This window comes from Simochromis diagramma, unplaced genomic scaffold (genome assembly GCF_900408965.1).
Source record: "Simochromis diagramma unplaced genomic scaffold, fSimDia1.1 OVJJ01000680.1, whole genome shotgun sequence".
NCBI lineage: Eukaryota > Metazoa > Chordata > Actinopteri > Cichliformes > Cichlidae > Simochromis > Simochromis diagramma.
In genome coordinates this window covers 467,614-493,990 of record NW_024387470.1, presented here as the reverse complement: position 1 = coordinate 493,990, position 26,377 = coordinate 467,614, and the positions used below count along the sequence as shown (strand labels likewise).

General features: G+C 40.4%; 1 protein-coding gene across 6 annotated transcripts in view; it reads right to left on the bottom strand.

Annotated features, from left to right (window-relative positions):
• Window positions 1–20,560, bottom strand: part of nid2a (nidogen 2a (osteonidogen)) — a 52,985-nt gene extending 32,425 nt beyond the window's left edge. For 2 of the 6 annotated variants that reach the window (XM_040014939.1, XM_040014940.1), the window contains exons 1-11: window positions 20,278–20,559; window positions 18,636–18,821; window positions 18,319–18,435; window positions 9,125–9,226; window positions 8,595–8,734; window positions 7,937–8,069; window positions 4,442–4,747; window positions 3,984–4,095; window positions 1,253–1,292; window positions 809–918; window positions 588–721 (exon numbers count right to left, since the gene is read on the bottom strand). In XM_040014939.1, the coding sequence (XP_039870873.1) occupies window positions 588–721; window positions 809–918; window positions 1,253–1,292; window positions 3,984–4,095; window positions 4,442–4,747; window positions 7,937–8,069; window positions 8,595–8,734; window positions 9,125–9,226; window positions 18,319–18,435; window positions 18,636–18,821; window positions 20,278–20,481 (1,584 nt within the window). In that variant the 5' untranslated portion in view covers window positions 20,482–20,559. Of the gene's footprint in view, window positions 1–587; window positions 722–808; window positions 919–1,252; window positions 1,293–3,983; window positions 4,096–4,441; window positions 4,748–7,936; window positions 8,070–8,594; window positions 8,735–9,124; window positions 9,227–18,318; window positions 18,436–18,635; window positions 18,822–20,277 lie in introns of all 6 variants that reach the window. The other 4 variants (XM_040014935.1, XM_040014937.1, XM_040014941.1 and 1 more) reach the window with 3 other exon arrangements.
• Between the last annotated feature and the right edge of the window lie 5,817 nt (window positions 20,561–26,377).

The following is a 26,377-nucleotide window of genomic DNA, read 5'->3' as shown; positions in this document are numbered from 1 at the left end:
AAGCTGTGCTGTCATGTTCTTAGAGGCTTTCTCCTGATAACACTTCCAAGCAAACCATACATGCACTTTTTTATTAAATAACGATGGTATCATGACATTAAACATTGATGGACTCAGACTCTACAGGCCTCAGCATGCCCACGCTGCATGCTGTAGAGTCTGAGATGTAGTTCTTGGCCTGACATTGGAATGAATTCACTGGGATTTCCATTATGTTAACACACCTCAATGCTCCAGACCAGCAAACTGACAAAACTTTTATAGAGGTGCTCAAACCTGCTGATGTCAATTAATCAAAAACATTCGATTATCCAAGTATTAGGGTTACCCTCTTAATTCCTGTGGAAGCAGTACGGGTATGCTTAGTTTGTCTCATGACTACATGCAGTCCTCTGAAAACTTTCTTTTTCATGACTGTAAGTTAAACCTTGCTCCTGATCTCCTGATCTGATAAGTTAGCCCCACTCTGAATGCTTACCAGATTGGTTCCTTAAATTTGTTATGGAAAAAGTACTGGCTGTCTTAATCTTAATTACAATATAGAAGAAGCTTGTACACGATTAATGGGGCTGTTTTTCAGGTTGTACCTCACTGATGGCAGTATACGCCCTCCCGTCTCCCACCACAATGTAGGCATGGAGATCAATGTTGTTCAGCGATACTGGAGTCGATCCCACATACACAGTACCGCTCACCTTACCGCTAACACGCTGGGGGGCACCTGGATGAGCAGCACACAACAAAGCAGCTTTAATATGTAAAGACAACCAATGGGCACAGCACTTAGAAAAAATGGCCAAGATCTAACCATCAGGCAGACACTGGCGTCCATTTCCATAGAAGCCTGGTTGGCAGTGACAGCAGAAGCCTGTGGCATAGTCAGTGCAAAATGCATTCTGGGAGCACTGCTGCAGGAATCTAAATGAGAAGGAGAAAGTTGTAGTTTTAAGTACGATCGGTGCTTTTTTGATATGTATTCATGGCATCAGACAAGGCATGAGAATGGACAAGTGTCAGATCAAGCAGACACTAACTTAAAATATTATTTCTGCAGGAAAGAGCTTTTCTTTTTTAAGAAAGATCTTCAGATTCTGAGAAAGCAACTTTTACTCTTTACACTGTTTTGAACAAATCTCAGTGTTGTTAAGACACCTAACAAAGTTGTCTTTGATGTCTTTTCAATGTCTTACCAACAATGTCTGATTGGCTGTGTAGGTAAGCAAATTAAATTGCATGTCTACTCTTTACATACCTGGCACATGTTTCCTTATTCTCTGTAGTATATTGAATCACTATGAGAGAAAAAAAAAGTAAGATTAGAGGATACATGATACATAGATAATACACGACATTTAAACTCATTAGCCTAATGTTTCCACTCTAATGCTTCAGTTATACCCACTACATTGGTTAGTTTGCGCTCCACTGGTGACATCATCACTCAGCCATATTCATTTAAGCTCTCTGTTATGGAGCAGGTACTTGCAGTATTCTCCTGAACAGTAAGTGTTGCTACTCAGACAAAACCTTCATATTGCTGATGGTTTAGGGGGAGAAGAGTTTTTCCGACTAAGTCTTATCTTTTCAAACTGTTGCAACATCTCCCTCTGTATCATCTGTGAATGTCTTCTGCAAAATTTATGAAAAAGATTTTATAATGATCAACATTCTATATTATTTTTATGACTTTTACCTGAAAATGAGTGATGGTAAGATGATTCACTTGAACAATTTATATTTTGTCTCCAATCTACACATTGTACAAAAACTTCCATTCAAATGTATTTGTATAGCACCAGATCACACCAACAGTCAGCTCAAGGCGCGTTATACTGCAAAGTAAAGACCCTACAATAACACAAAGAAATCAGATGACCCCCTATGACCAAGAACTTACTGACAGTGGGAAGGAAAAACTCTTTTAACAGGAAGAGACTCTGCAACTGGCTGGGGGTGAGTGGAACAACATGAAATTTGCACACACACATGCAGACATATATGCATACACTCCAAGATGCTATATGAAAAGAAAACCAGCTGCTGCAGTCCCGCTTCAAACATCCACACATGCACATCTTTCCTCTTTAATGAGAACCTTCATTGACATAATACATTGTGTAGTCTTGTAACCCTCACCACTCACTGGCTAACCACAACCCTAAACTAAGCCAAATATTAACCTAAACCTCAATACCAAGTAATAAACAGTCCTTGGATGTGGCCAAGATGAGACCCAATGTCTTCACAGCATATACATGTTCTGACTACGACTCTAAACAGACTCTAAACTAAAAGACTGTTTATTTGTTGAAAGTGTCTCTGACTTGAATGCTGCACAATTTTTCTCTTTGAATCGACAAAAAAATAAATAAATAACTGAGTCAGCAAGAAAACTGCTGACTTAAGATATTTTGATTGAAACCTTAAATGCCTATTCTTATTAGAACTGCTCAAGTCTGACCACAACCTCACATGCTTAAGTAACTTCTCTTAACAAAAAACATCACATGGAGCTTGCATAACTCCTGAGCGAGTGCATTGTTCTCTTTGACTTTCTCATTTTCTTTCTCTCTTTTTGGGATGTTGGAATTTTCTAGGGAGACAAAGACGTAACAATTCCACTCCAAGTTTCATAAACATCAAATCCATAAAAATGCCGAAAAATATAAATGTGCTTTCTAAAAACTTCAAAACACATAAATATAGCACTTGACATTTGACATTTTTAAAACACGCTTGAAAACACGCTTGTATTCTTTAGCTTTTAATTGTGACTAGTCTTTCATTGTTTTTTTACTATGAATGTTTACTATTTCCATTATCTACAGCACTTTGGTTCAACCCGTGTTGTTTTTAAATGTGCTTATGAATAAATTTGATTTGATTTGATAAATATAGCCAAATACTCTATGTACGTATACTAGTACATGAAGTCTGATATTCTTTAAGTCTACAAGATATGGTCTAAAATGGCCTTAGCAGCAAGATGCTCCATATCCCATCCTGCCTGTTTCCACTTTTACTATAGCTCTATAACAAAATAGTGAGCTTAAAGACATATCTTGTTTTCCTAAAAACATGCATAAAAATGTCAGATAGAACATTAAACACTTGGCGACAGATCTCGAAAGCTTCTCAGAAAAAACTGTTTCTTTTTCCCAAACTGACCTAATAAGATGAACTCACTTACACAGACAGTTTGCTTGACCTTATATAAGAGGTTTACTGAGAACACATTCTTATTTATGGCAAAATCCTGTGGGAGTAGTTTGAAGGGGAGGGAGCGTGAGCACACACACCTGGTAGCTACACAGCACAACGGCAGTATTGTATTAGGTACCGCTCGGCAGCTGGCCAAGACAGCGAGGTAGCGTTTTCCATGAAACTAATTTCAAAGAGTAGAGAAAGTGCAACCAAGGTTATTTTGTTATAGCTACAATGTACAGATGTCCCCAAATGCATCACATGCAGGCAGTGACAAAGTTACTGATATGAAAAGAGGACAGCTAACAGAATTCACTCTCTGTATATGTGTATGGGTTTGACTGTGCCTGTTCAAAACGTGGCTGTGTGAAATAGGCCCATTTTTGGCTGTGGCTTTCTTTAGAATGGCTCCTCAAAACATAGTCTCATGTGACTCACTTCATTGTCACAGGAATCCAAAGACAAATAAATAAATAAAATTGCATGACAAACAAAACAAAGTGCATACTTGCCCAGTTATCACTATGACAACTTGACTGTGAAAAAGACTGAACTTTTGACCAGCTGTCTTTTTGTTTCTGACGTCCTTTAAATGGCCTATTTTGGCCTAAGCGTGAAACGACCACACTATGAAGTAACTTGGAAAACTGTTGGAAAGTGTATCTAGACGATTCAGTGAGGTCCCACATATTGATTTGACTGCTCTGTGCACTTCTTTAGGATAAAGTTTGCTGATAAGTTTTAAAAAAAAAGAAAAATACTCATTGTTTTTATCTTACCTCCTGTGTCAAAATTAACCTGTTCTTCATCCACACTGACCACATGTGCTCCAGGGGAAAGAGGCGGAGCATTTCTATGTGGGGTGTGCACATTCACCACTTCCAGAGGCAGCTGCAGAGGAAGACACAGGAGAAATATGTTCTGGCATTGGAAGCAATAAAATCCAAGCCTGTAGCTGTAATTCTCTACAAATATCATAATCCAGAAAGTAATGATCTACGCTATGTTCTCATTATTTTCTTGACAACACCATTCCACTATGACCATGATATTTTCTTAAATTGTCCTTTGAATTTAAAATCCTTTTAACACCTGACAACCCTGCTGTTTCAATTCCCTTTTTTCATATCTAACTAAGGCAGTTGTGATGGCAAAAGGTGTGCATAATACCAAGTTGTGCATTATAAATGGTTAGTGGGTTATACTACAGTTCTTTGCACATTTGAACCACTGTTACCTGTGGTTGCTGTTCCTGGGGCTGCTGAGCACCTCCCTCTGCGACTGTCTGTGGAGGATTAGGGGAAGCGTACTGCCTCTCTGGTGGCTCGAAACCATACACAGGTTCAAAGGTCAATGGTATATTGTCGCTCCCATAATGGTTTTGCGGTAGAAGGAAACTTGATTGGTCACCATCAGCAGGTGCAGGCTGGAATTCAGGGTTCCTCCCTGTTAAAGGATAATCATCTTCTCTTTCTTGGGTATTAGGGTCAAACGTATTCTCCACATATTCTTCAAACTCATCATAGTCTGGGGTGGTGGTGCCCTGGAAGGAAAAACAATGGAAAAGTCGGAGGAGTAAAGAGCAGCATGGGTGTCTGAGGTTGTGGTGGCAGCTAATAAAACTGATTGGACTGGGGATTATCTAAAAAGAACATCAGAAACAGTGTGTAAGATAAAGAACAGTGAAAACAAGCATAACAAGAGGGTTGTGTCTGACTGTCTTATCTGTTGGGAAGTCCAAGATGGTAGAAATGTCCTACACTGGTGCCAACTCCACCCAACACCCAAAGAAGGGTCACACCAACAGATTGTACTGTTAAACAAGTCTAAGCCCTGGATCAGATGGTGGCAAAACTTCCCCTGTGCAATAGGAGCAGGCGGTGGTTAACTGAGGGCAGATGGAAGAACTGCAGGCCCAGGCCGAGCGGCACAACCCGGTGCTGGAAAACCTTGTGGTCTGGTCTGGGGCCGCAACTCAACTGCCTCTACTTACCATGGTTCTTTGATCATGCCACACAAGACAGTGGAGACGTATGACCGCAGCTGGTCTTGGATATGTTTGAGGATACAGTGTTGGAGGCTGGTAAGCAGCTGGTGGAGGAAAAGGCTGTGTGGCAGCTTCCCCTATTGTCTGGGGAAGGGCAGGCAGCAGCGCTCAGCCTACCAGCGGTTTTTCAGGGGAACTTTAAAGATGTCTGGAAGACTGTGCTGGACTGCTTGGGCTACTCCCATAAAGACCAGTGCTGCCAATTCCACAACTCCAGACTGGGAGTGGGAGATCAGCTATTGGCCACACCCAGCTGGCTGTAACTAGGGATGTTGTAGTGGGAAATGTGCATCCTGTTGCTGGTGGTGCTGATATAATATGATAAAACCATAATAAAACCATGACCCAATTCTTCTGGATGAGTCCTACTTGGAATGCCAGTCAGGTCATTTCACTGGAGTGCACAAGGATATCCTTTTGTTTTTAGTCTTGGTGAATTATGCAACACAATATCATGAAGAGGTGGCTTTGTGAAGCATTTCAATTTCTGCTGAGAGTGTGGTGCATGAGCTGTTTCTGGTCATATTCTGAATCCCAAAAGAAATATTTACTGACCAGGGCAATTTTTTCAAATCTCACACATGGGCTGGTGGAGTGTGTGAATAAAGCATTAAATTCCATGATGTTTGAGGAGAAGTTCATTCACAAGGATGAATGAACTTGGGACTGGTGGTTAGACCCACTGTTGTTTCCACTGTAGGAGGTGCCCCAGGCCTCCACTGAATTTTTCTTTTCCTTTGAAATGCTGTTTGGCAGAAAACCACGTGTGGTGTTGGACCTACTTACAGAAAACTGTGAGAAAAGTCCAAGCAAAAATAAAAGAAGAGAGGATGTCAGAGGATGACAACAGAGAGGCTAGACTCAAGTAGTTTACACCAGGAGGTAAACTATTTGTGTTTCTCCCATCCTCCAGCTGAAAAATACTTGCCAAGTAGTAAGGGTCTTTTGTGGTCACACATGATGGGTGGGTGATGTCAATTATGAGTTAGCACATTCTGCCAGGGGTAGAGCCACAAAAATATACCGCCTGAAAGTGCAGAGGCAGGCAGATCCTGTTTCTCTGGTGAGCTTGATGAAAGACAAAGATGGGTTGGGGCCCATTCCCGCCATTCCTTCGTGACGACCATCTCACACAAGCCCAGAGAGCAGATGCTGTTAGGTGGTTCTTGGAGCTGAATGGGTTCATCATGAACTTGCAGAGCTAACTAGTCCCCTGACCAACCTCACCCGAAAGTGTGAGTCAGACCTGGTCCATTGACAGAGCAGTGTCAAGGAAGCTTTAAATTCCATTTGACTAGGTAAAATAAACTCTCTGGGGGTAACCATGCTCCATAGTCCTAACTTCTCCCTGAGGGCAGGTGGCCGTTTTGTGTTTGCAGGTGAGGGGATTCGACTGAGGTATACATCGGTTGTAAGCTGTCAGAGCACAAGACTAAATACAGCACAGCAGATAAAGAATGTCTGGCCATTCTGTAGGCAGTTGAAGCCCTCCACTGTTATCTCCTGATATGCTGATTCACCCTATGTTCGGGCAATGTTTTGCAGAATGATGGCTCCATTGCACGAAGGATGCCAACACCCAGATCATCCAACCATATCTTGCTTGACAGCCTTTCAAATTCACGATGATCCAAAGGCTTGAGGTATAGATGGTTGTGGCTGATTTCCTCTTCTGTGGGCAAAGGAAGTTTAGGCCGGATGGCTCCTCACCCCAGGTTGGGCGATCGGGGTATTTGGTGGCGGGGTGTGGTTTTGGCTCAGCTCCGGGAGGGCTGGAGCAGAGGGTTCTTTGGGCTGGCTGGCACAGCTGTCAGCAATTGTCTCATTATGTCTCTTCTATTTATGCAGTAGCTCGCTGGGACCAAGGTGTGTATAGCAATCACTTGGACTAGCAGCCAGAAGAGCTACTAGAGCTGATAAAATTGAGTGGACATGTCACTGTTAAAAAAGCGTTAGAGATAACACTGAATGAATAAAGAAAGCAGCATAGCAAGAACGTTGTGTCTGACTGTGTGTGTTGGGAAACCCATGATGGCAGAGATGCGCTACAGCAGGTGTGTCAAACTCATTTTACATGGCGGGCTACGTGCAACCCACTTTGATCTTAAGCGGTCCGGACGACTGAAACTCCCCATTCTGTAAAGAAGTTACATATTTAACTGTTTTTCTACATGTGCCAATAACAGAAATCTGTCAGCACGGCTCTTTGGACTTAAATTGTAAGAAATAAAATTAAAGTAAAAGTTCTGGTAGCTCATTGCTCAGACTTCCAGTTTTGTGTTATTTGTTTTTTTTAAATTGTTTTTTAATTGTTTTGTTTTTAACTGTAGTCATAAAAAAATGAAATTTCTATAGTAGAAATTGAAAACCAAACTTTTCTGTTTTTCACAAAGTTACAGAGGTTTTACTAAAGACATGGCTAAGCATTTTGCAATTTACCATAATCTGGAATGATTTATGAAAGTTGAAATTTCTGATGTACTCAATAGCAGAAATTAGGCTTTCTTGTTAGAGGTCATTTGGGGAGAAAAAATAGTGGCCGACAACACTGTACACAGCAGTAGACTGGTGCATAATAAGCAAGCAAATAAGGCAGAAAATATAGATTTTTGATGCACTACAGTATATTTCAAGAAGATATATTGTTATCGTCCAAAAGCTAAATCAAGCAAATAACAAAATTACCATATGGGAGTCATATCCTACAGTTGGTGGAGTAGAAACAGGACCTTTAATGGATGCAGGTACAATGTTGTCAAAGGAATAACGGTTTCCAGTGTGGAAAAGCCAAAGGCCTGGCATTCCACTGTTACCAAACCTAGAGCAGAAGAAATCAGACATTCACAGAAGGATGTAAATAATTATGTGCACCACAAAAAAACATTTTCTGTTGTTATAAATGTCCTAAGCTTCTCCTGCAACAGCATTTGAAGAAAAGGTTCAACAAAGCACATAAAGCAAGGCACATAACAATGAATGTGAACATCTTTTTTTGAGTCACTAATTTTAGCTTGACATTTACAACCTGTAATTATTAGCTATCTGCCCCTTATTGTGCTATACATGCACTGTCATTAGCAAGCTCTTACTACATACACATTTATTTACCAGTATTTGTTTTAGCGATTACTGTGTGTGTATGCATCTTGTTACTAAAAAGTTGCATTGTTTGCATTGTTTAGTAAGCATGTTAGGTAGTTAGCAATAAGCGAATTATTTTATTCTGTGGAGTTTGAATATATTTCGATTCTGATCATGGAACAAGTCATTATTTGCGTACATCTAATTCTAAGGTTAAACTGTTGGCTGCAAAGAAATTTATGGTTTAACCTTTTTTACTTACTGGTAGAGGTTTTTAACACTCTGCTCATTACTGGTGACACTGTAGTAAGGGCCGTCACTTCGGTAAATTATGAAATTTGCAATTTCTCCTCTGCTGAAGCCAATTCTTGCTGGAAGCTCTATCTCAACATTATATGACTCCTAGAAAAATTAAAAACAAAACAAACGAAAAACAGAACAACATAATAACCATGTTCTCAAATAAAATAAAATAAAATAATTTGTCAAATATTTAGCAACAAATACTAACAATAACAAAAATTAGGAACTATATAGAATAATTCAATAGTCATTAAGGAACAAAATCTTACAATAATATGTAAAATCTGAGCAACCAAAACGTGCACACAGATACATCTTGAAGGGCTAACATAACCCTGGTCAGGTGTTATGTTGACCCCTTTATGCACCTAAAGCAGCAGTGGCTATGTGAAGTGATAAAAATAGTGATATAAATACAATGGTTCATTTTGCTCGTGTACATTTTGCCCTACAGCTGTAACAGTGATGACTTAACCCTTGTTTTCTTACCTTAGGCGGTGTGCCAAAGAAGTTCAGACCGCCTTCAGGGTAGAGGAAGAGGACATATGAGTCTGTCTCATCATAACCAATAACAGCCTGGAACGTATTGACCTGTGGAGGCAAAAGCGGATTACAACATGGGCAGCAAGCAAAAATAACCCTAACCCTAACCTGCTCAGCCAGGGTTCCAAGTGATCTGAGCAGGTACTAAAATAATAATAATAATAATAATAATGGATTGCATTTATATAGCGCTTTTCAAGGAACCCAAACCCCACTATTCATTCACTCTCGCATTCACACACTGGTGGAGGCAAGCTACAGTTGTAGCCACAGCTGCCCTGGGGCAGACTGACAGAAGCGAGGCTGCCATATTGCGCCATCTGGCCAACACCAGTAGGGTAAAGTGTCTTGCCCAAGGACACAACGACTAGGACAGAGAGCCCAGGGATCGAACCGGCGACAGATGCGCTTCCCAACCCCCTGTTCCACGGTTGCCCACATGTGACATCATCACACTGCATGCCACCAATTGGCTAGTCAGTGGCGTCATTCCATGAGTCATGAGAGCGTGTCGTTCAGGAAAATCCAAACCACATTTTTGAAACCTAGCAGCAAGGCCGAACAACGCCATGTTACCCCGAGCAGCAGGTATAATCTTGCCTCGAAGTCCACTTTTATTGTTGGTTTTCTGTTGCATATTGATTACATTGAGGGACGCTCAGACGCGTTGCTATGACGACAACCACGTCCATCAAGAGGTACTAAATTGTAATGGAAAACCAGTCGATCCATGTCAAACCGATCTGAGTAGCTACTAATGGAAAAGGGGCTTGTGTGGCGTCAATCAAACACTTTCCAGGTGGATCAAATCTGGAACATCTAAACAGATATGACAAGGTCCCCAACGCCATTGGCTGACATGCAGCTCCTAACCATGACAAAACCTCCAACGTGTTTACAGATGGTTATAAACTTCACTGTTGTATTCTATTGTATTGTATGCCTGTGAGACTGTTCTATATTTGCAATCTTTCATCGATTGAACTAAATAAATGGAAACAAAAGTTTTTGTGAAAGGCTACTAATAAGAAAGTATCTAAAGTACAGTTTAATTCAGTTCATCGCTTGAGCCTTGTTTTCCCCTTTCCCTTTTTTATGCTTGAACTATTCGCATGTTAAGTTACTTAACCCAAAAAATAAAAATAAAATAAGAAAGTCTGGCTCACTGGAAGCAAACTACACTACATATTTATGTTTTTCTGATTAACGTAGTGTTGAATCCAGTTTTTACACATCAATAAAATCACCTCCAGTGTGTCCTGCTCAGCTTAACCTCCCTCCGATTATTCATTATTTTTACACTTACTCCTCATGTTTAAACTTCACACCTCTCCTCGCACCTACCCTCTCCTCCTCCCTGTGTAGCCTGCTCTTCTTCTCTCATCTGCTGGGTCCCATGTTTAGACTTCTCACCTTTCACACCCCCACGCCTTGCGGTCACCAAAACGACTACTTAATCTCATCTCATCTCACTTTACACAAACTAAGCTGAATTGAATGAATTGAGTCTGCATGGACTGACGAATGAGGGAATTCCATTTACATGGGTGACTTGAAGAACTTATCTCCTACACGTATGGGGGAGGCCAAGCCCACTGCTCAACCACAGTTGAACAAACACAGATTTAGTGAATGAAGGAAACACTGTGAGTGATCCCATGTTGTTTTGGGACAAAATCCAATTATCCATAGACTCACACATAAAAAGAAAGCAACAGATATACACACACCTCATACTCCCAGCCCAGATGTTGATCTCCACAGCTGTCTTCCTGTGTGTCTGAACATCTTTCAGGATGACTTTACAACATGCAAACCAGAGACCAGCTACAATGTGAGCCAGGGGCCATGGAGGGCACACACACACACACACACACACACACACACACACACACACACACACACACACACACACACACACCTACAGATGTTCCTCCACCTATATTAATCTCATGTGAATGCATGTGTGTGTCCCCCACCTTGTTTACATCAACATCTTTAAATGCTCTTGCTGTTTGTGGGCGGGAGGGATTTCGGAGCCTCTGGGCTCTGCGCAGTTAGTGAGGAGGGGGGCTTGTGTTTTTCTGCTTTCTGTCTTCAGGGAAGGAGGAGAAGACGCTGGAGCAACATGACGTGATGTGTACCTTTTTTTCTCTCAAAACTGAGAGAAAACGATGCATTTTCTCTCAGTTTTGGCCTCCCGTCCACACTGAGACGGAGGAAAACACAGCGTTTTGAAAACGCTCTCGAAAACGCATACATTTGAAGACAGTGCTTCAAATGCAGTGTGGACAGCGAAAACTGAGACTTTAGAAAACGATGATGCATATTAGTCATATGATGCAGTCATGTGACCAATTAAACTAAGATAGCGGAGGGCATTGTACAGCAGTTGTTTTGTTTACTCTCAATTTTGACAGCGATATTAAAGATTAATATCAGTTTGTACATGCTTCAGATAGCTTTTCTTCAAATTCTTTAACTTTCACTCTCTTTTGCAACTTTGTACTTTTGTGTTACTCACAGCAGCAACTCCACCTCATTGTTAGTCCATTTAAAAAACTTTTTCTCAACATTTTGCCACGATGTTTCAAAGAACCGGAAAGTAAATAAACGGCAGACAGAAATGAGGCAGGTTGAATCTCCTTGCGTTTCACGCATGCACAGTACTGGAATGTAAGCGTTTTCGGGCGTTTCAATGTGGATGCACAACTCTGTGAAAACACCGTTTTCAAATCTATCCAGGCTAGTGTGGACGTAGCCTCAGTCCTGTAAGGTCTTCTGTGCTGGTCCCCATCCCGTCTCTGTCTTTGTACTCATGTGTTTGTCTGTCTCCCCAAGTGTGTAAAGAAGTCTCACAGCTGGAGAAAAACAAATTGCAGCCAACACACATCAAAGACGTTTAGACTCTGTAGCTCAGTATGCATGTGAGAGGTCCCCCGCTCTACACACACACACACACATACACATACATATACAACACTCAGACTCCCTACAGGCGTTGTGTCACACCTTTTTAAAGCGTTTCCTCACAGTCTTTGCTGCAAGCAGACGCAGGCACAGACGTTTAATTGTCTCTGGGACCAACAAATGTTTCTTTTGGGGGCCATGCTGACTGTTTTAAGGTTTAGGTGGTAACATCATCCATCTGCTAGGCCTGTCTGCTTCACAGCAGGGGGTGAGAGAGTCTGAAAACACCTCTAAAGAAAAATACCGGAAGTTTATTTAGAAAGGTGATAAGCACTTACATGAACTTGGCTTTATAGACCTGTGTATAAATCACATTAAAGTCAATTATGTTTTATTATCATGGGACCAGTTCTCTACAACCGCTGTCACAAAGTGATTTTTACTGCACTGTAAGGAAACAAGCCTACAATATTCAAGAGATACGCCCAACATATCAGGTGATCACGATGGTGGGAAGGAAGAACTCCCCTTTAACATTAAGCAACCACCTGCAGAACCAGGCTCAGAGAGAGGCGGCTGTTCGCTATGACAAATCGGGACTGAGGAGACAGAGAAGGTAAAAAGAAGAGGGAATGAGACCAGGTACAACAAACAGGACAAAACAGAAGAGAAAGAAGACTGAAACCTGTGTCAAGTTTTGTTTTCTTCATTATTTTTGTCTCTCAATGGCAGCCTATGAAGTGTCGTTTGTTGCATTTTGAGTGGCCCAATGATTTATGTGATTGCATATGATGATGATTCATAACAATCTCCCTTCTTTTGGTGTTTTACTTTTAAAGGAATAGAATTAAAATTAAAATATTGATATCACTTTTAAGTTTGTACTCTAAATATGAAGCTAGAACTAGCTTAGATAGTTAGCTATGATTAGCTTTGCTTAGCATACAGACTTGATACTATAATACTATTTAATAAGCTTTATTCTGTATACACAGATCATGTAAGCAAGAAATATTCCTCATCAGCCCTAATCTAAACAACATTTTACATATACTGTAATATAGATCCAATTATTTACAGCCAAGAAGTTATTTTTGCAAAAGTTTGCTTAGCTGATGCCAAGTAGCAATGAAAAAGAAGCTAAAAGGAGTCAATCCAAACACCTAACTTATTTTCTTACAGCCTGGTACAAAAACTGTTTCCCTATTTCTAAAAACTATCTGATATGATAATATTCATATCACTCACCCTATCAAAATCTATTCATGTTTAATGTTGTTAAACGGCCACTTTAAAATGTCATCGCTTTCAGCATTCAGTTGTACTAAAAATCACTTTAGTGAGTTGCTTCCTCAGTTTTTCCACTAAGTTAACTTTGCTTTCTAGGATATTTCTTGCCAAAATTAGCATGCCATACAACATTACACTAAACTACGTGTATGACAACATCTCATACAAATATGGTCATGCATGGTCAAGACTGATAGCCAAACTACAAACTTAGAATTCATGAATCCACAGGGCTGTGTAAGCACACTGGCTGTATCCATCTTTTATATACACTCTTTTCTTGACACTACGTTAACAAGGCTTTGAATAAACGACAGCAGCCGCAAACATATATCAAACTGTTGTGTAGAATTAATTTTAGGACTCTCTCAGTTTACTCAACATAGTTTATCTTACTTTGGGCTTGTTTACTATTTACTTATTTATTAGTAGTGTGGTTTACTGCCTTGAGATAGTTGAGTCTACTTTACCTCACATAAATTAAACTGAAGACAGTTTCGTTGATTTTCCGTCTCATCTGGCTTTTAAATAAATGACTCAACACACTGTAGCTGATGTTCTGAATCATGTCACAGATATTTAAAGCTGGAACCCAGTCTGCTTTGCCTGGAACATCCCAGGGAAACGAGTTCGGGATAAATGGACTTCACTTGTTTGTCAGTTGCTGGTGTTTTATCTCGTCGGCCGCACAGCTGCAAGCAGGCAGAGTGAGGCAGACAGCAGCTGCAGCCCAGTTGCCAGCCTCACCAGAGTGCTACAAACGGAACTGCCTGCAGCGTGGGAACTGGCACACACACATACTGACTACAGCCCAACACTCCTGTCAGTATCTTACTGTTGTCATATGAAAATCTCTACACTAATTTTATTTTTTTGTGACTTTTTTTTTGTTTTTTACCTTCAGCTGTTTATAGCTGAAAAAAATCTGTCCAGCTTTGGGGCTTTTGAAAGCTTTTCAAAAGCTTTTTTTTAAATCAAGAGCAAATGGTGGTTAACCATAGCTGCTTTTCTTAGATCCTCAAAGGTTTGCGAACATGAATCTATTACGTAACTACAAACCAGACAGCTATGAATGTGTACTTATAATTACTAAAGCGATGTCCCAAGTCATCATGAGTCATTTTTTGGACATCACAGAGCAGTACACTAAGGCAAACTCATTTTTCCCCCTACTTTTTGTCCACTAATAAGCAGAATCTTTCTCAGGGCGTAAAAGCAGAGTAACATCTTCTAAAACTTAAAGTTCAGTCAGTCTGCTTTGGACCGGGATGAACATATTTCAGGGGGATGCCTCCTGTGTCACTGCAAGGAGCCACCAGAAATAACAAATAACACCGATGGCAACAGCACTTCCTATTGTGGTACAGTAACAAGACAGTTCAGCTGGCAATACCTTTCTTTTTCCACATATAGCAAATGCAGAGGACAGATTTATAAAACCAGAAAACATGCAAAGATATATTCTAAGATCAAATCTTCTTCATGTTTCCTCTTAAAAGTCCAGGACGATTGCTAAGAAATGACTGTGTTGTCACTTTGAAAGACAGTCATGTTACATATGGCATCACGCACTATCTGAGTTGATCTACATAATGCTTGTGAACTACATCTTGAACTGAAGCTGAGTAAAACCTATATAACTATACAAAATGATGGATGGCACCTATTGGTTTGTAAGTCCAGCTGTTGAGCATTATTGCCATCCTCCGAATGGGTGAGAAACAGAGGGACACTGGACAATCACATCATCATAAATTCATCAGGTAATGAGATAATAGGTCAAGGGAGCCGAGAATCATTTTGCTATTGACTTCTATTATACATCTAGATTTTGTTTTTACGACCAAATGATTCCCCTCATGCCAATCATTAGGGGGTGACATAACCCCCATATGTCTGAAAATAACACATGCATGAAATGCATAAGGAGGATGCTATAAATATACACACAGGTTTAAAAAAAAAAAGGGCGGGGTCTTTAATAGTAAAAGCACGTTTGAATTTGAAAACAAGATTACATCATCACATAGGAACACATTTGTTAACAGATCCTTATTTATGTCTCTAAAATGTAAAATCTCTAAAATTTAGACTTAAATTGTAGACTTAAGATGAGATGTCTAAAACGTTACTTCTTCTTTGGCTAAAATAATAAGATTAATTCAATAAACATTACTCATGTGAGAGTAATTTAACTGATAAAAAAAAAGGAGGTGTAGTTCATAAAAACTCATTGATCCTCTCCATGCACCTTGGAAGCAGGTGAAGTTGTGCCAGAAAATTTTTGCTGCATTTATACATTAGACAGAAGTTATGTGCAAAACTTTGACTCTCTCTGAGAGTAATTGCAGTCTGTCCAAAGACTGTTGTCCTATTTTCAATCGCATGACCGGGCACTTAGCTTGCTCTGAATTAGAGTTTGTCCAGTGTCGAATGTTTTTTTTTGTTTTTGTTTTTGTTTTTAATATAGACGATTTAATGTAAGTTTGCTTGGCTAACGTTATCTCAGGATGGTGGTGCATGAGATGAGCCCCTTTGCTCGTAGTATTCCCAGAGTTTTTTAAATGTATTTGATAAAATATTGATATTTGGTGTTCCTATATGGATATAATACCCCCAAGCAAAGTACTGCAATACTATACGGTATCACAACATTTTCCCCACCCCTACAATATATTAATATTAAACATAAATAGAGACATCTGACAGATGAACTGATAAACCTGCGGTTTGCCTCCACTTATCACCTCAGAGAGAATGCTCACTTCAAGGGACACACAGGCGTTTCTGATTGTTTACCTTTATGCTATGAAACATGCCTGTTCTGATGGGAGTCGTGCTTCTAGGTTGGCAATGGCCAGTAGGACACAAGGAACTGAAGTAATCAAGTTTTGCTTTGATGGACAAGCAAGTTATAACATGCAATTAGTTAGCTTGTGAATCTGTAGCTGTTGTAACTTGCAGAGCCTGGCTAGCTGTTTACCTTTCATCTGGCCTCTGCGTTAAGCTAAGATAGTCATCTTTTTTATCTAATTCGTGACAAGACAGTGAGTATGTGTGAAATGTCAACCTGCTCCTTTAACATCAAGATAACTCTAGTGCTTCTTTGGATGAGATATTTTTCCAACTTAGGGCTGCTTAGTGTTACTGATAATCGCTCAAAGTAAAGTCAACACTTCTTAAAAGATCTAAACACTGAAAGCAGTCTTTAGCGAAATGACTGCAGTAATTAGCTAACAGAGCTCCCTGCTAGTTGATGTATGGGTGTGTATTTTAAGTCAAGTAATTTCTGTCCAATTTTGATAATAGCATCTCTAAGGCTAATTTCACAAAAAACACAGCTCAGCTTATTAGAAGTGTGAGCCTTCACTCTTTCGCTTTAATTCTCTGTCTTCTGTTTTCCTGTTATTTCATCTCCACAGCCGACGTCCAGACGCCACACATTCTGCCCCCTCCCCCTGAAACAGCATCCCAACACCCCCCAGTACCCACCCCAACAGTCACACACAAACCAATCTGCCCTCAACACACCCCACCCAGCACCTCTGGCTAATCACTTCAAAGGAAGATGCTATCAGTCTAAAGAGAGACCCACTCAAACAACTCAGAGAGCGCTCCAATGATGAGCAGCACGGAGCGCTTAAATAGCAAAACACGTCACTTCTTGTACTTTAGGAGGTACGCTCCATCCTCTAATTAGCATGTTGTCAAGAACTGAGCTAAGACAAAATTCCAATTTTGGGGCTCAGAGAAAAAGCCCTTGTCCACTTGGGGGCTTGTAAATCCCAATCAGCTCTAGAGAAAGCAGTTAAGAGGCTTAATGTTGCAGTAGCCATTAGACTACTCTATGATAATTTTTTAAACATTCAAGGAGGAAGAAACAAGCCTAAAAGAAAGCAGACCGTGAGAGCAACAAAAAGAACAAACAGAGACGAGGAGGGCTGACAGAAAGAAAGATCCCCTGGTGTTTTTCCTTAAATCTACCACTCCCTTTATTCCTCTTCACCCCAAATTCTGCACAGCAAGAACATCAAGGCGCTGTTTGTTTGATCAATAGTAGGCCTGGCTTTACTTGGAGTCTCTCCCAAAGTTGGACTGTAACAAAGCAACCAATGCTTCTCCTGTTAACTCTTCTTAATACAGCTCTTTAAGTTCTGAATCATTTGCTTGGACAAGATTTTAGAAAGTATTAATATTGACATTAATATGAAAGAAAACAGATACAAATGTCTGACGGATACACCATAATTTAAACCCTGCTAGTGTCACTACACTTTAAAAGACATGAGCATGTAGGTGGTAGGAAAGGTCTCATGCAAGGGTCACTGCTGAGCTGCATTATGATATTAAGACTGCACTGCTTCTGCACCCACACGAGAGGCAGGAATTCTTAGACTCCACTGATTTGATACTGACCATTCCTGAGAATCATCATGCTTTAGTGATAGCTGTTATTACGGTCGTGGTTACACAGCAAACAGGAACTATCAGCGACCAATACTTTAAATGGCAAATACAGCATTTAAAAAATGGCACAATTATCCTAGATTACACAAAACGGAAAGACAAAAAAGGATTTAAAGAGTGAAACACGAGGAAAACCATTAGTGGCGGAGGGCAATAATGGTCAATACATGTTTGTGTCTATTGGTGTGTGAACTGGAGAGGATAAAGAGGGCGGGGGACACTTTGATGACTCTTAAAGATGATCTTTGACCCTTTAAAAAGGTTAAGAGGCAAATTTGGGGAAGAGGGATTACAAATAATCTCCCCCACCTTAGGGTGATTACAAGTCATGCACAACAGCCAGGAATTTGGGATTAAGTGTCACACAAGAACCAAAACATACTAGTGTGGGGTATGTGGGCTGTTTACATGATGATAAAACAGAACTCCTCCACACAGGGAGGCCCTGGTGTCTCTTCCTCAAAACATCTTACCTTGTTTGGAGGGCTAGGGGGTCGAGTTTGTTCTTCGTATGCTGGGACATTTTCCCACGTTGCCACTACAGCGTGTGTGGGTGTGAACTTTGCATCTGGGAACCCCCGGTGTACTTCCTAGGCGAGGAGATGAATGAACGAATGAGGGAGGAAGGGAAAGGACGACACATGAAATAAGGGAATGAAAGACAAACACTGAGCTGATGGATTGAGACAAACCAAATCTGTAGTTAATTAAAGTTCAACAGGTATTTTTTTCTCTAGTGTTTTATAGCATCTTATGAGTTTTCAACACTAAAACTGTAATCATTACACACCTGTGCGACTCTGTTGAGCACACTGGGTGTTTCAGTCACCCTGTAGTAAATCTGTCCTCGCCCTCTGCTTGTGTCAATGTCAGCCAGGAATGGAGCCACCACAGGGAAGTCTGTGGGGAATCCGTCATCAACGTATTGCTTCTCCATTGGCAAGTCCTGGGCTGATATGATGCCATTGGTGGCCACCTAAAGGGAGGGAAAGCTTTAGTTTGGAATATTTGGAATACTATCACGAACCCAACAAACCTCCTAATGAACCCATTCGCCCTTGTAAACCACTAGAACCCCTTCATGGACTCCAGGAACCACATAATGAACCCCTATTTTCCTCAAAAACCACTGGAACAACCTCAGGGTGCCCTCCCAAATTTTTCTGATCAAGATTTAGAAAAGTTCTGACCACATGCAGCCACAGCTGTACTCAAGCAATTCAATATTTCCATTTGATGCTATTTCACAACATTTTAGAAGGAGATTTTTACAAGGCTGTAGATAGATCCCCGTGAGTCAAAAGATCAGTTTTTTCTACTCTTGGCTCTGTATGACATCAGTCAGAGGGACTATCCCTAATATGGTCATTGAGAGCCCAAACCTTTGACTGTGAGCACTGAAGCCCCACCCAGCTGCTGTGTTAAAGTGATGTACACATCAAAGCATTAATATTGGTATTCCTGATTATTAAAGTGGCCATGTTGCATAATGAGCATTCTCACATGTGACAGTATTATTCAGTGCAATGTTGCTACCACTTAAACCTATCTATCTATCTATCTATCTATCTATCTATCTATCTATCTTGAAATCTTTGATTCTCCTTGGATAGCTTGCATGAGTCACAGTTCAACATAATCTCTATTTGTCACATACCAGCCCATGGTGTTGTAGAAGTGCATTGCTGAGACTTAGTTCAAGTTTTAAGTGAGGATAATAACAGTTTACCACTTTCTTTGGATCTAAAAAAACGTTGTTGATCTCAAACAAGAACAATACAACATCATTTATTTCTTGGTTATATTTTGAGTTATTTTCCCAGATCTGCAAGCTATCAAATAATAGTCAGTTAGAAAATAGTTAAGTAGAAGCTTTAAGTGGCTTTTTTCCTTTGAACCCATTGGTTCACTCCTACTTTGCAGCATGGCTACTTTGCAGGCTCTGACAGGAGGCACTCTGGGCAATAATTACTTTTACTTTTAAAGCATTAAGTACATTTGACTGAGCAACACTTTTACTTATACTGGATGCTCCTACAGCAGTTATGGTAAAAGAAAAAGAGTTAATTCATTTGCATCTGTTGACATCTGCTGAATATAAAAGTGAAGTTGCTGAAATATTTGGATTTAAATATTAGGAGCGCAGTTTGTTGAAATCCTATTCAAACATTGGTCCTTCATGAAAAAAAGAGTACACATGATAATAAACCCAATGTCCTCTGTTGTCAATGTCTTTTTTTTATTCAGCCGTGAATGAATCGCTCCATTGAGCAGAGGGGAAACAGCAGCACAACTCTCCTGCGCAGATTATTCAACAGCTGCAAATATCACCTGAGACACGTGAAGCGGGAACTTCAGCGAATCTTTTTAGGCGCTCACAAAATAGACAACCTCGACTGAGTGCAAATGAATAGTAATGAAGTCGTACTTACATATAGCTGGGAGAAAGGGGAGTTGTAGAAGTACAAGGGTCTGGGAAGGGACAGCACTTTGGACGTCTCATCGTCGCCCTCTCTCAACACCGAATCTCCATTTAAAGTGCCGTAAGGAAACATGTCAGCCCTCTGGATGGCAGTAACCATAGTGCAGCTGCAGCACAGCAACACGCACGCGGCCAGCATCGCCCATCTCTCCATTGCACAGCCTGAGTGATCGAGCAGCGCTGCGCTATGAGAGGGAGCAGCAGGAGAGAAGCACAGCTGGACTCAGAAAGAGATCTTTACTCACTCCTCCTCTCCACCGAGCCCCCGCAAACTCCACGGGGAGGGAAGGAGGAGTTTATGCCCACTGTGATTGGTCAAAGGCGGGGTGAGTGACAGCAGGCCGGGGCTGGAGGTAACATCTGGCTCGTATTAAAGAAAAGACAAATAGAGCATTTTTAATCCGGATGTAACTCTATCTGTTTCACAACACTGAAAAGACATGTGGTGTCATTTAAAAAAACAAACAAAGTGAGAAACATGTTTTCTTAAATAGTTTGTAGGTTTAATTTGAGGTTTTCGAGGAGGACACATTAAGTGAGGGGATCTGGAGGACTTCCCTGGGAAACTTTTAACTTACTTCCTGAATTCTTGTAAAGTTTTCTTCACAAATATGTGCCTTTTCTGCATTTATTCGTAATGGCAATGTCTTTATGTAAAGGAAAACATAAAATTCCGACACATCAGGTAATGATTCAGTTAGATTATGTTAGGTTCACACTTCTATATACTTCTATATACTGTATATAGATCGTTTTTTTCTTCGTTTTTTTCTTTGTCTGTTTTTTTTTGGAAGCCACATTTGAATGAGATGAGATATTAGATGGAATAATAAGGAGTTAGCACTCTTGGTTTTGCACCCGTTGTTTCTAAGTATATACCTGTATGATCACCTGACAATCCACATCTGCTTCTTGGATGGGCTGTACGATTAGGCAAAATGCTAAAAACAAGGAAATAAATAAAGCTTATAGTGCTACGTCCAGTTGTCTGAGGTACAGACAACATGAATGGCAATGGTAGTGATGGTAATCTTTATCAGTAGGACCAGCTGTAAAACTTGTGGAAATACAGCAATAAGTCGGAAATTTTATGCACTTTATCACATTTTTGGAAAAGCCATCCAGTGGGCTAGACTAGAGTCTTTGCGGGCCAACCTTGGACTCCCAGACCTTATGTTTGACACCTCTGCCTTAGAGGGTGTCACTTAAAATCAAAAAATAAAATTATTACGAACTTTTCTTAGCTGACTAAGTAAGAAAAAGTAGTACGGTTATAACATAAACAATTCTTTCGTGCTTTTTATAGGGTGTACAAATTCAGACACACACTTACAGACAATTTACACCATGTCCAATGTGTGAGCATTTCAGAGACTACTTACTGAAAACCCAGAACCATGCAAGAAGCCTTAAAAACTCATTGTGTTGTCTTGTGTGCCACCTGGTGTCTGCAAAGGCATACTGCAGCATATGCACCAGCTAAATTGAGTTTGAAAACAGTCATTTACAATTTTCAGCAATTGCTAAGAAACGTTTTTTGAATCCATCCATTTAGGACTGGACAGGCTGGGCAGGTCACAGCCCATTGCTTCTCTTGAAAGTTTCCACCCTACATTTACAAAAACACTCTTGCAAAATCTCACAAACACATCAAAACAGCTGTGTTTTGATGTGCTTCAAACCACACCGTTTTATCTGATCATGCATGCAATCAAATGAAGAAAATACTGGGCATTCAGAGCACACCACATCAAAAAAATTGAAAACAACTGGTGCAGGAACTGGAACTTGGACCTTTAATCTCAAGTGGTTGTTTCACAATATTACAATGATTACCAAAATATAAAGCAGACATGTCTCACATATTGTTTCTACATATTAGTGTTAGATTTAAGTCTCTCTGTGTTTTTGTGGGTTCTGGCTTCTATCGCTTCAACTTTTGGCATCTATGGTCAATGTTCTGCATCGAATTATTGTGCAAATTGTGCTTCAGTGAGTGAGAGTGTGTTTAGTTTGTGGTGTATGGTGTACTTGGGGAACTCCTTCCAGATCTGGACAATCTGAGGGGCAACCTGGCAGCATCAGATGGACCGAGACATAATATCCCAGAGGTGTTCTAATGGATTTAGTTCAGACAAGCTTGGGAACCAGTAAGTAGCATCAGTTCCTAGATCAGTTCCAGATCCTTCAAGAACTGCCTGCATACTCTGGGCAATGCCGTGCACCAGAAGGAACCCAGGACCCACTGCACCAGGTCTGACAGTGGGTCCAAGGATTTTAAACCCTTTACCTCATGACAGTCAGGGTGCCATTGCCTAGCCGGAAAAGGTCTGCACATCCCTTCACCACCAAACTTGTCAAGCTGAATGTAACAGCAGCAAAATGTTTTCCACAAGTTCTGCAGACTCTTTCATATCTGTCACATGTATTCATGGTTGGAATGTGTTCTCATCTGCAAAAAGCACAGAGCACCAGGCGCCAGTCAGCTCTGTTATTCTATGGCAAATGACAACTGAGCTCCATGGTGCCAGGCAGTGAACATGGGTCCCACTACAGGATATCAGACCCTCAGGCCACCACCATGAAACCTGTCTCTAATTGTTTGGAGAAAGACATTCATGCCAGTGGCCTGCTGGAGGTCATTTTGCAGCGCTGGCAGTTCCACAAAGGAGCAGATACTGGTCCTGCTGATTAGTAACTGGGTAGCATCTGGGGTAACTTTCTGTCTCCTGGAATCTCCTCCATGCATTGACACCGTACTAGGAGACACACCAAGCCATGTGGAATTGGATTGCCAGTGCAACCTCTGTAGGGTCCAGGTATGGCTTCATGTTACCAGTAGTGACACAGAACCTGGCCAAATGCAAAACAAGTGAAAAACAGTCAGATAAAAGACTACGAGGGGAAAAGATTCTCTAGTCTAGCTCCTCTACTGACCCTGTTGTTAATTTCACCAAATCAGCTGAAACTGACTAACAACCCCATCTGCTACCTAACTAACCAAGATCCCAGGAGTTTAACTGACTTGATCCTATACTCTGATTAAAAGGTGTTCCTTTCATTTTTGTGAGCGGTGTATTATTGTACACAGCTTATGCTTTATTTCCATAGTTGTAGTACAGATGGTCCATATGCTTTGTTCTGTTCAGTGATGGGTAGATTTTCATTTTTGATTTTTTGCTTTTTTGTAAAGTGTACTACTTTGTTTACCCAAATAAATGGTCATTTTTTTGTTTGAATCTGTTTGTTCTGCCCTTGGGTCCTCTGCAGATAATTCATGCCAGTAGTAGAATGCAAAACCCTGAAATCAGCATTTGACAAAAGCAGAGGTTACGTCTCCCATGGAGAAATATTCACTTTGTGATTCTGACGGTACCGAACATTTTGACCACTCTGGTTTAGACACTGTTAAAGGTATCCGTAGTACCCAATTATCTGTAGTATTTTGCTGCATGTATGAATTGTTTTGGGAAATGTATCTTAGGCACCAATCAATCAAAGATTCAAGGGAAAAAACAACTTAATAATAAGATATTTTTTTTGCGATCCCACCAGTGTGATTTACCATCCCTTTTCTCATTCTCCCCCATCACCCTGTTGTGTGCTGATGTGTGTGAGTGACAGGCTTACTGTTCCTGTGAGACACGGCCTCCAAGCTGCACTGCTGGAGCATGAGCTGACATAACTGGCATATCTGCTCTGCGTTACCTGATCAACAGCTAGCATACAGACTTGTAGTGTCATGCTAAATTACTCTTTGTACTTACCAGTTTCTCTTCTCCCCTTTCTTAGAATTGTCTTGGTGTCCCAGCTATAGCCTCTCGGCTCTCTCTCTCTCTCTCTGGAACTCCTCATGTGGACACAAACCACTCCACTTTAAAGACCATCATTTACACACTTTAGAGTTATTGTTAACAATAAAACAGTGTAACAACCAGATGATAATATTTACAAATCAGTAATAACATATAACCTGTTACTTTGTATGATATTAGTCAGGTTTGTGTAATTTAGCATACCTCAGACTTTTCCCTTCTTAAAGAATGGCCTTGTGACAGCCAGCCTTCCACTGAGACCAACATAAGGATCAGGTCCTGGGTCAGGTTTTTGCTGAATAATTTCCTGTTTATTAATAACATGACTTTCACACTGTTTGTCCTTTTTAGGTCTGCCACTTCTTGTTTTGTCTCCACTTGTCCACTTTTCATTTCAAAAACCCTGAAAGTGCCCCTGTCCAACAGCCAAGGGAAGTTCATACAGGTAGATTCTTGACATTGAGGTTACTGTGTGCAGAACTGATTGCCAAAAAATGAACACTTTCTCCTTTAAGTTAAACGAGACCTAAAAACAACCGCAAACGTGTTGTGAAGTGATGGGACACAAGTGAGGAGTATTTCCTACTGTACATACCTGTATCAGCGAGCTTTTCTTCAGACAGGAAATCCGAGCTTGCACTTACACACAGAAACCTGTAGGTGGAGACAAAGACAAAGCAGAGAGATTAAATTCCACACAGTGTGGGTCGTCTATTCTGTGTGATTTTGCTGTCTGATTTGTGGTTTACTTTGCACACACAAAACCACACACACACACACACACACACACACACACACACACACACACACACACACACACACAGATATTTTAAACCGTCTGTCTATCATGTAATAAAGGAAGACCCACATGCAATCCTATCCCATATTTATAACTGGACGACCGTGTGCCATAAAATAAATACACATATATAACAAAGTGCATTTCCCATATATTGATTGGAAGGTTTGATGTGTTCATCTTCAGTTTTGCTTTTCACTGTTTCAGTGTGTAATTACAGGATGTCAGTTCTTTATGCTTCAGCTGTGAAAGTCAATATTCACTGAAAAAAGAAAAAAGAAAAACAAATCGATGAACTCATCAATGATTCAAACACAGACCATTAGCAGGCTACAGCAAAGCACACACATACAGTCGTATCCTGTTGACAGCAGTGGGGCTTGTGTGTGTTTGTGCAGAAAAGAAATCACGAGACACTAACAATTTGTACAGCAGCTGTCAGCACTTTGACTGATGCCAAACTCCCAACAAAGGCTGTTTACCAGAGCAGCAGGACATAGACTTTGTGGATCAAGACCTTGATCAATAATTGAAATGGTTCTAAATAAAGAGCAAAGACAGACAACAATGATTGCTATTTATAAATCCTTTGCTTGGATCAATATCCACTCACGGGTGGGGCTGTTACTTGAAAAATCTGGATTTGTAGGTTTTGTATCTATAAGCTGAAAATTGTGATTGAGTCTTTTAATTTGTAATGGTGATCAAAGAAAGCATGAAATCAACTGTAAAAGGGCAAAAAGTAGAAGGACGGGGAAATGACAAGAAAAAGGACATAATGGAAAAGGTGCTGACAGAGGAAAGGTAGGAAAAAGAAAGGAAAGGAAACAAAATGGGAGCAGACAAGCTGTAAGGGAAGCGAAAGGTATTACAGGAAATAAAAGTGGAAGCTACAAGATCTACAATATGAAAGCGAGCGAGAGATAGAAAGAGTTTTTAAAAAAGGAAGAAAGACCAGGCAGGAAGGAAGGGTGTGTAAAATTTCTGTGTGTGAGCTGTGAAAACTGTAAATAACATTTAGAATTTGAGGTGTTGGGCAGGAGATTATATGTGATACAATTCTGTGGTTGCACGTGTGCTTTAGACATTAGCTGATTACAAGACTTTTCAAACCAGAGGAGACGAATTGTAAAAAAAAAGAAAAGAAAGAAAAAGAAAAAAGGTAAATGGTAAAGAAGTCACTCACTGACCTGAAATCCCCATTGAGCTTAATCTTACAATGTCCAACGATGGCAACATATTCCAATAAAGGCACATTATTGGATCTTGTTTGGCATTTATTCTGTTTTCTTCTTCTATCTGTTTTATCAAGTGATGTATTGGTATTGGCATGGAATTTTTCTACAGTTTTTTTGTTTGGTTTGTTTGGTTTTTTTATACTGATTCATACGGGACAAACACTTTTATTCATCTTCTTGGGAAACTCACCTCAAATG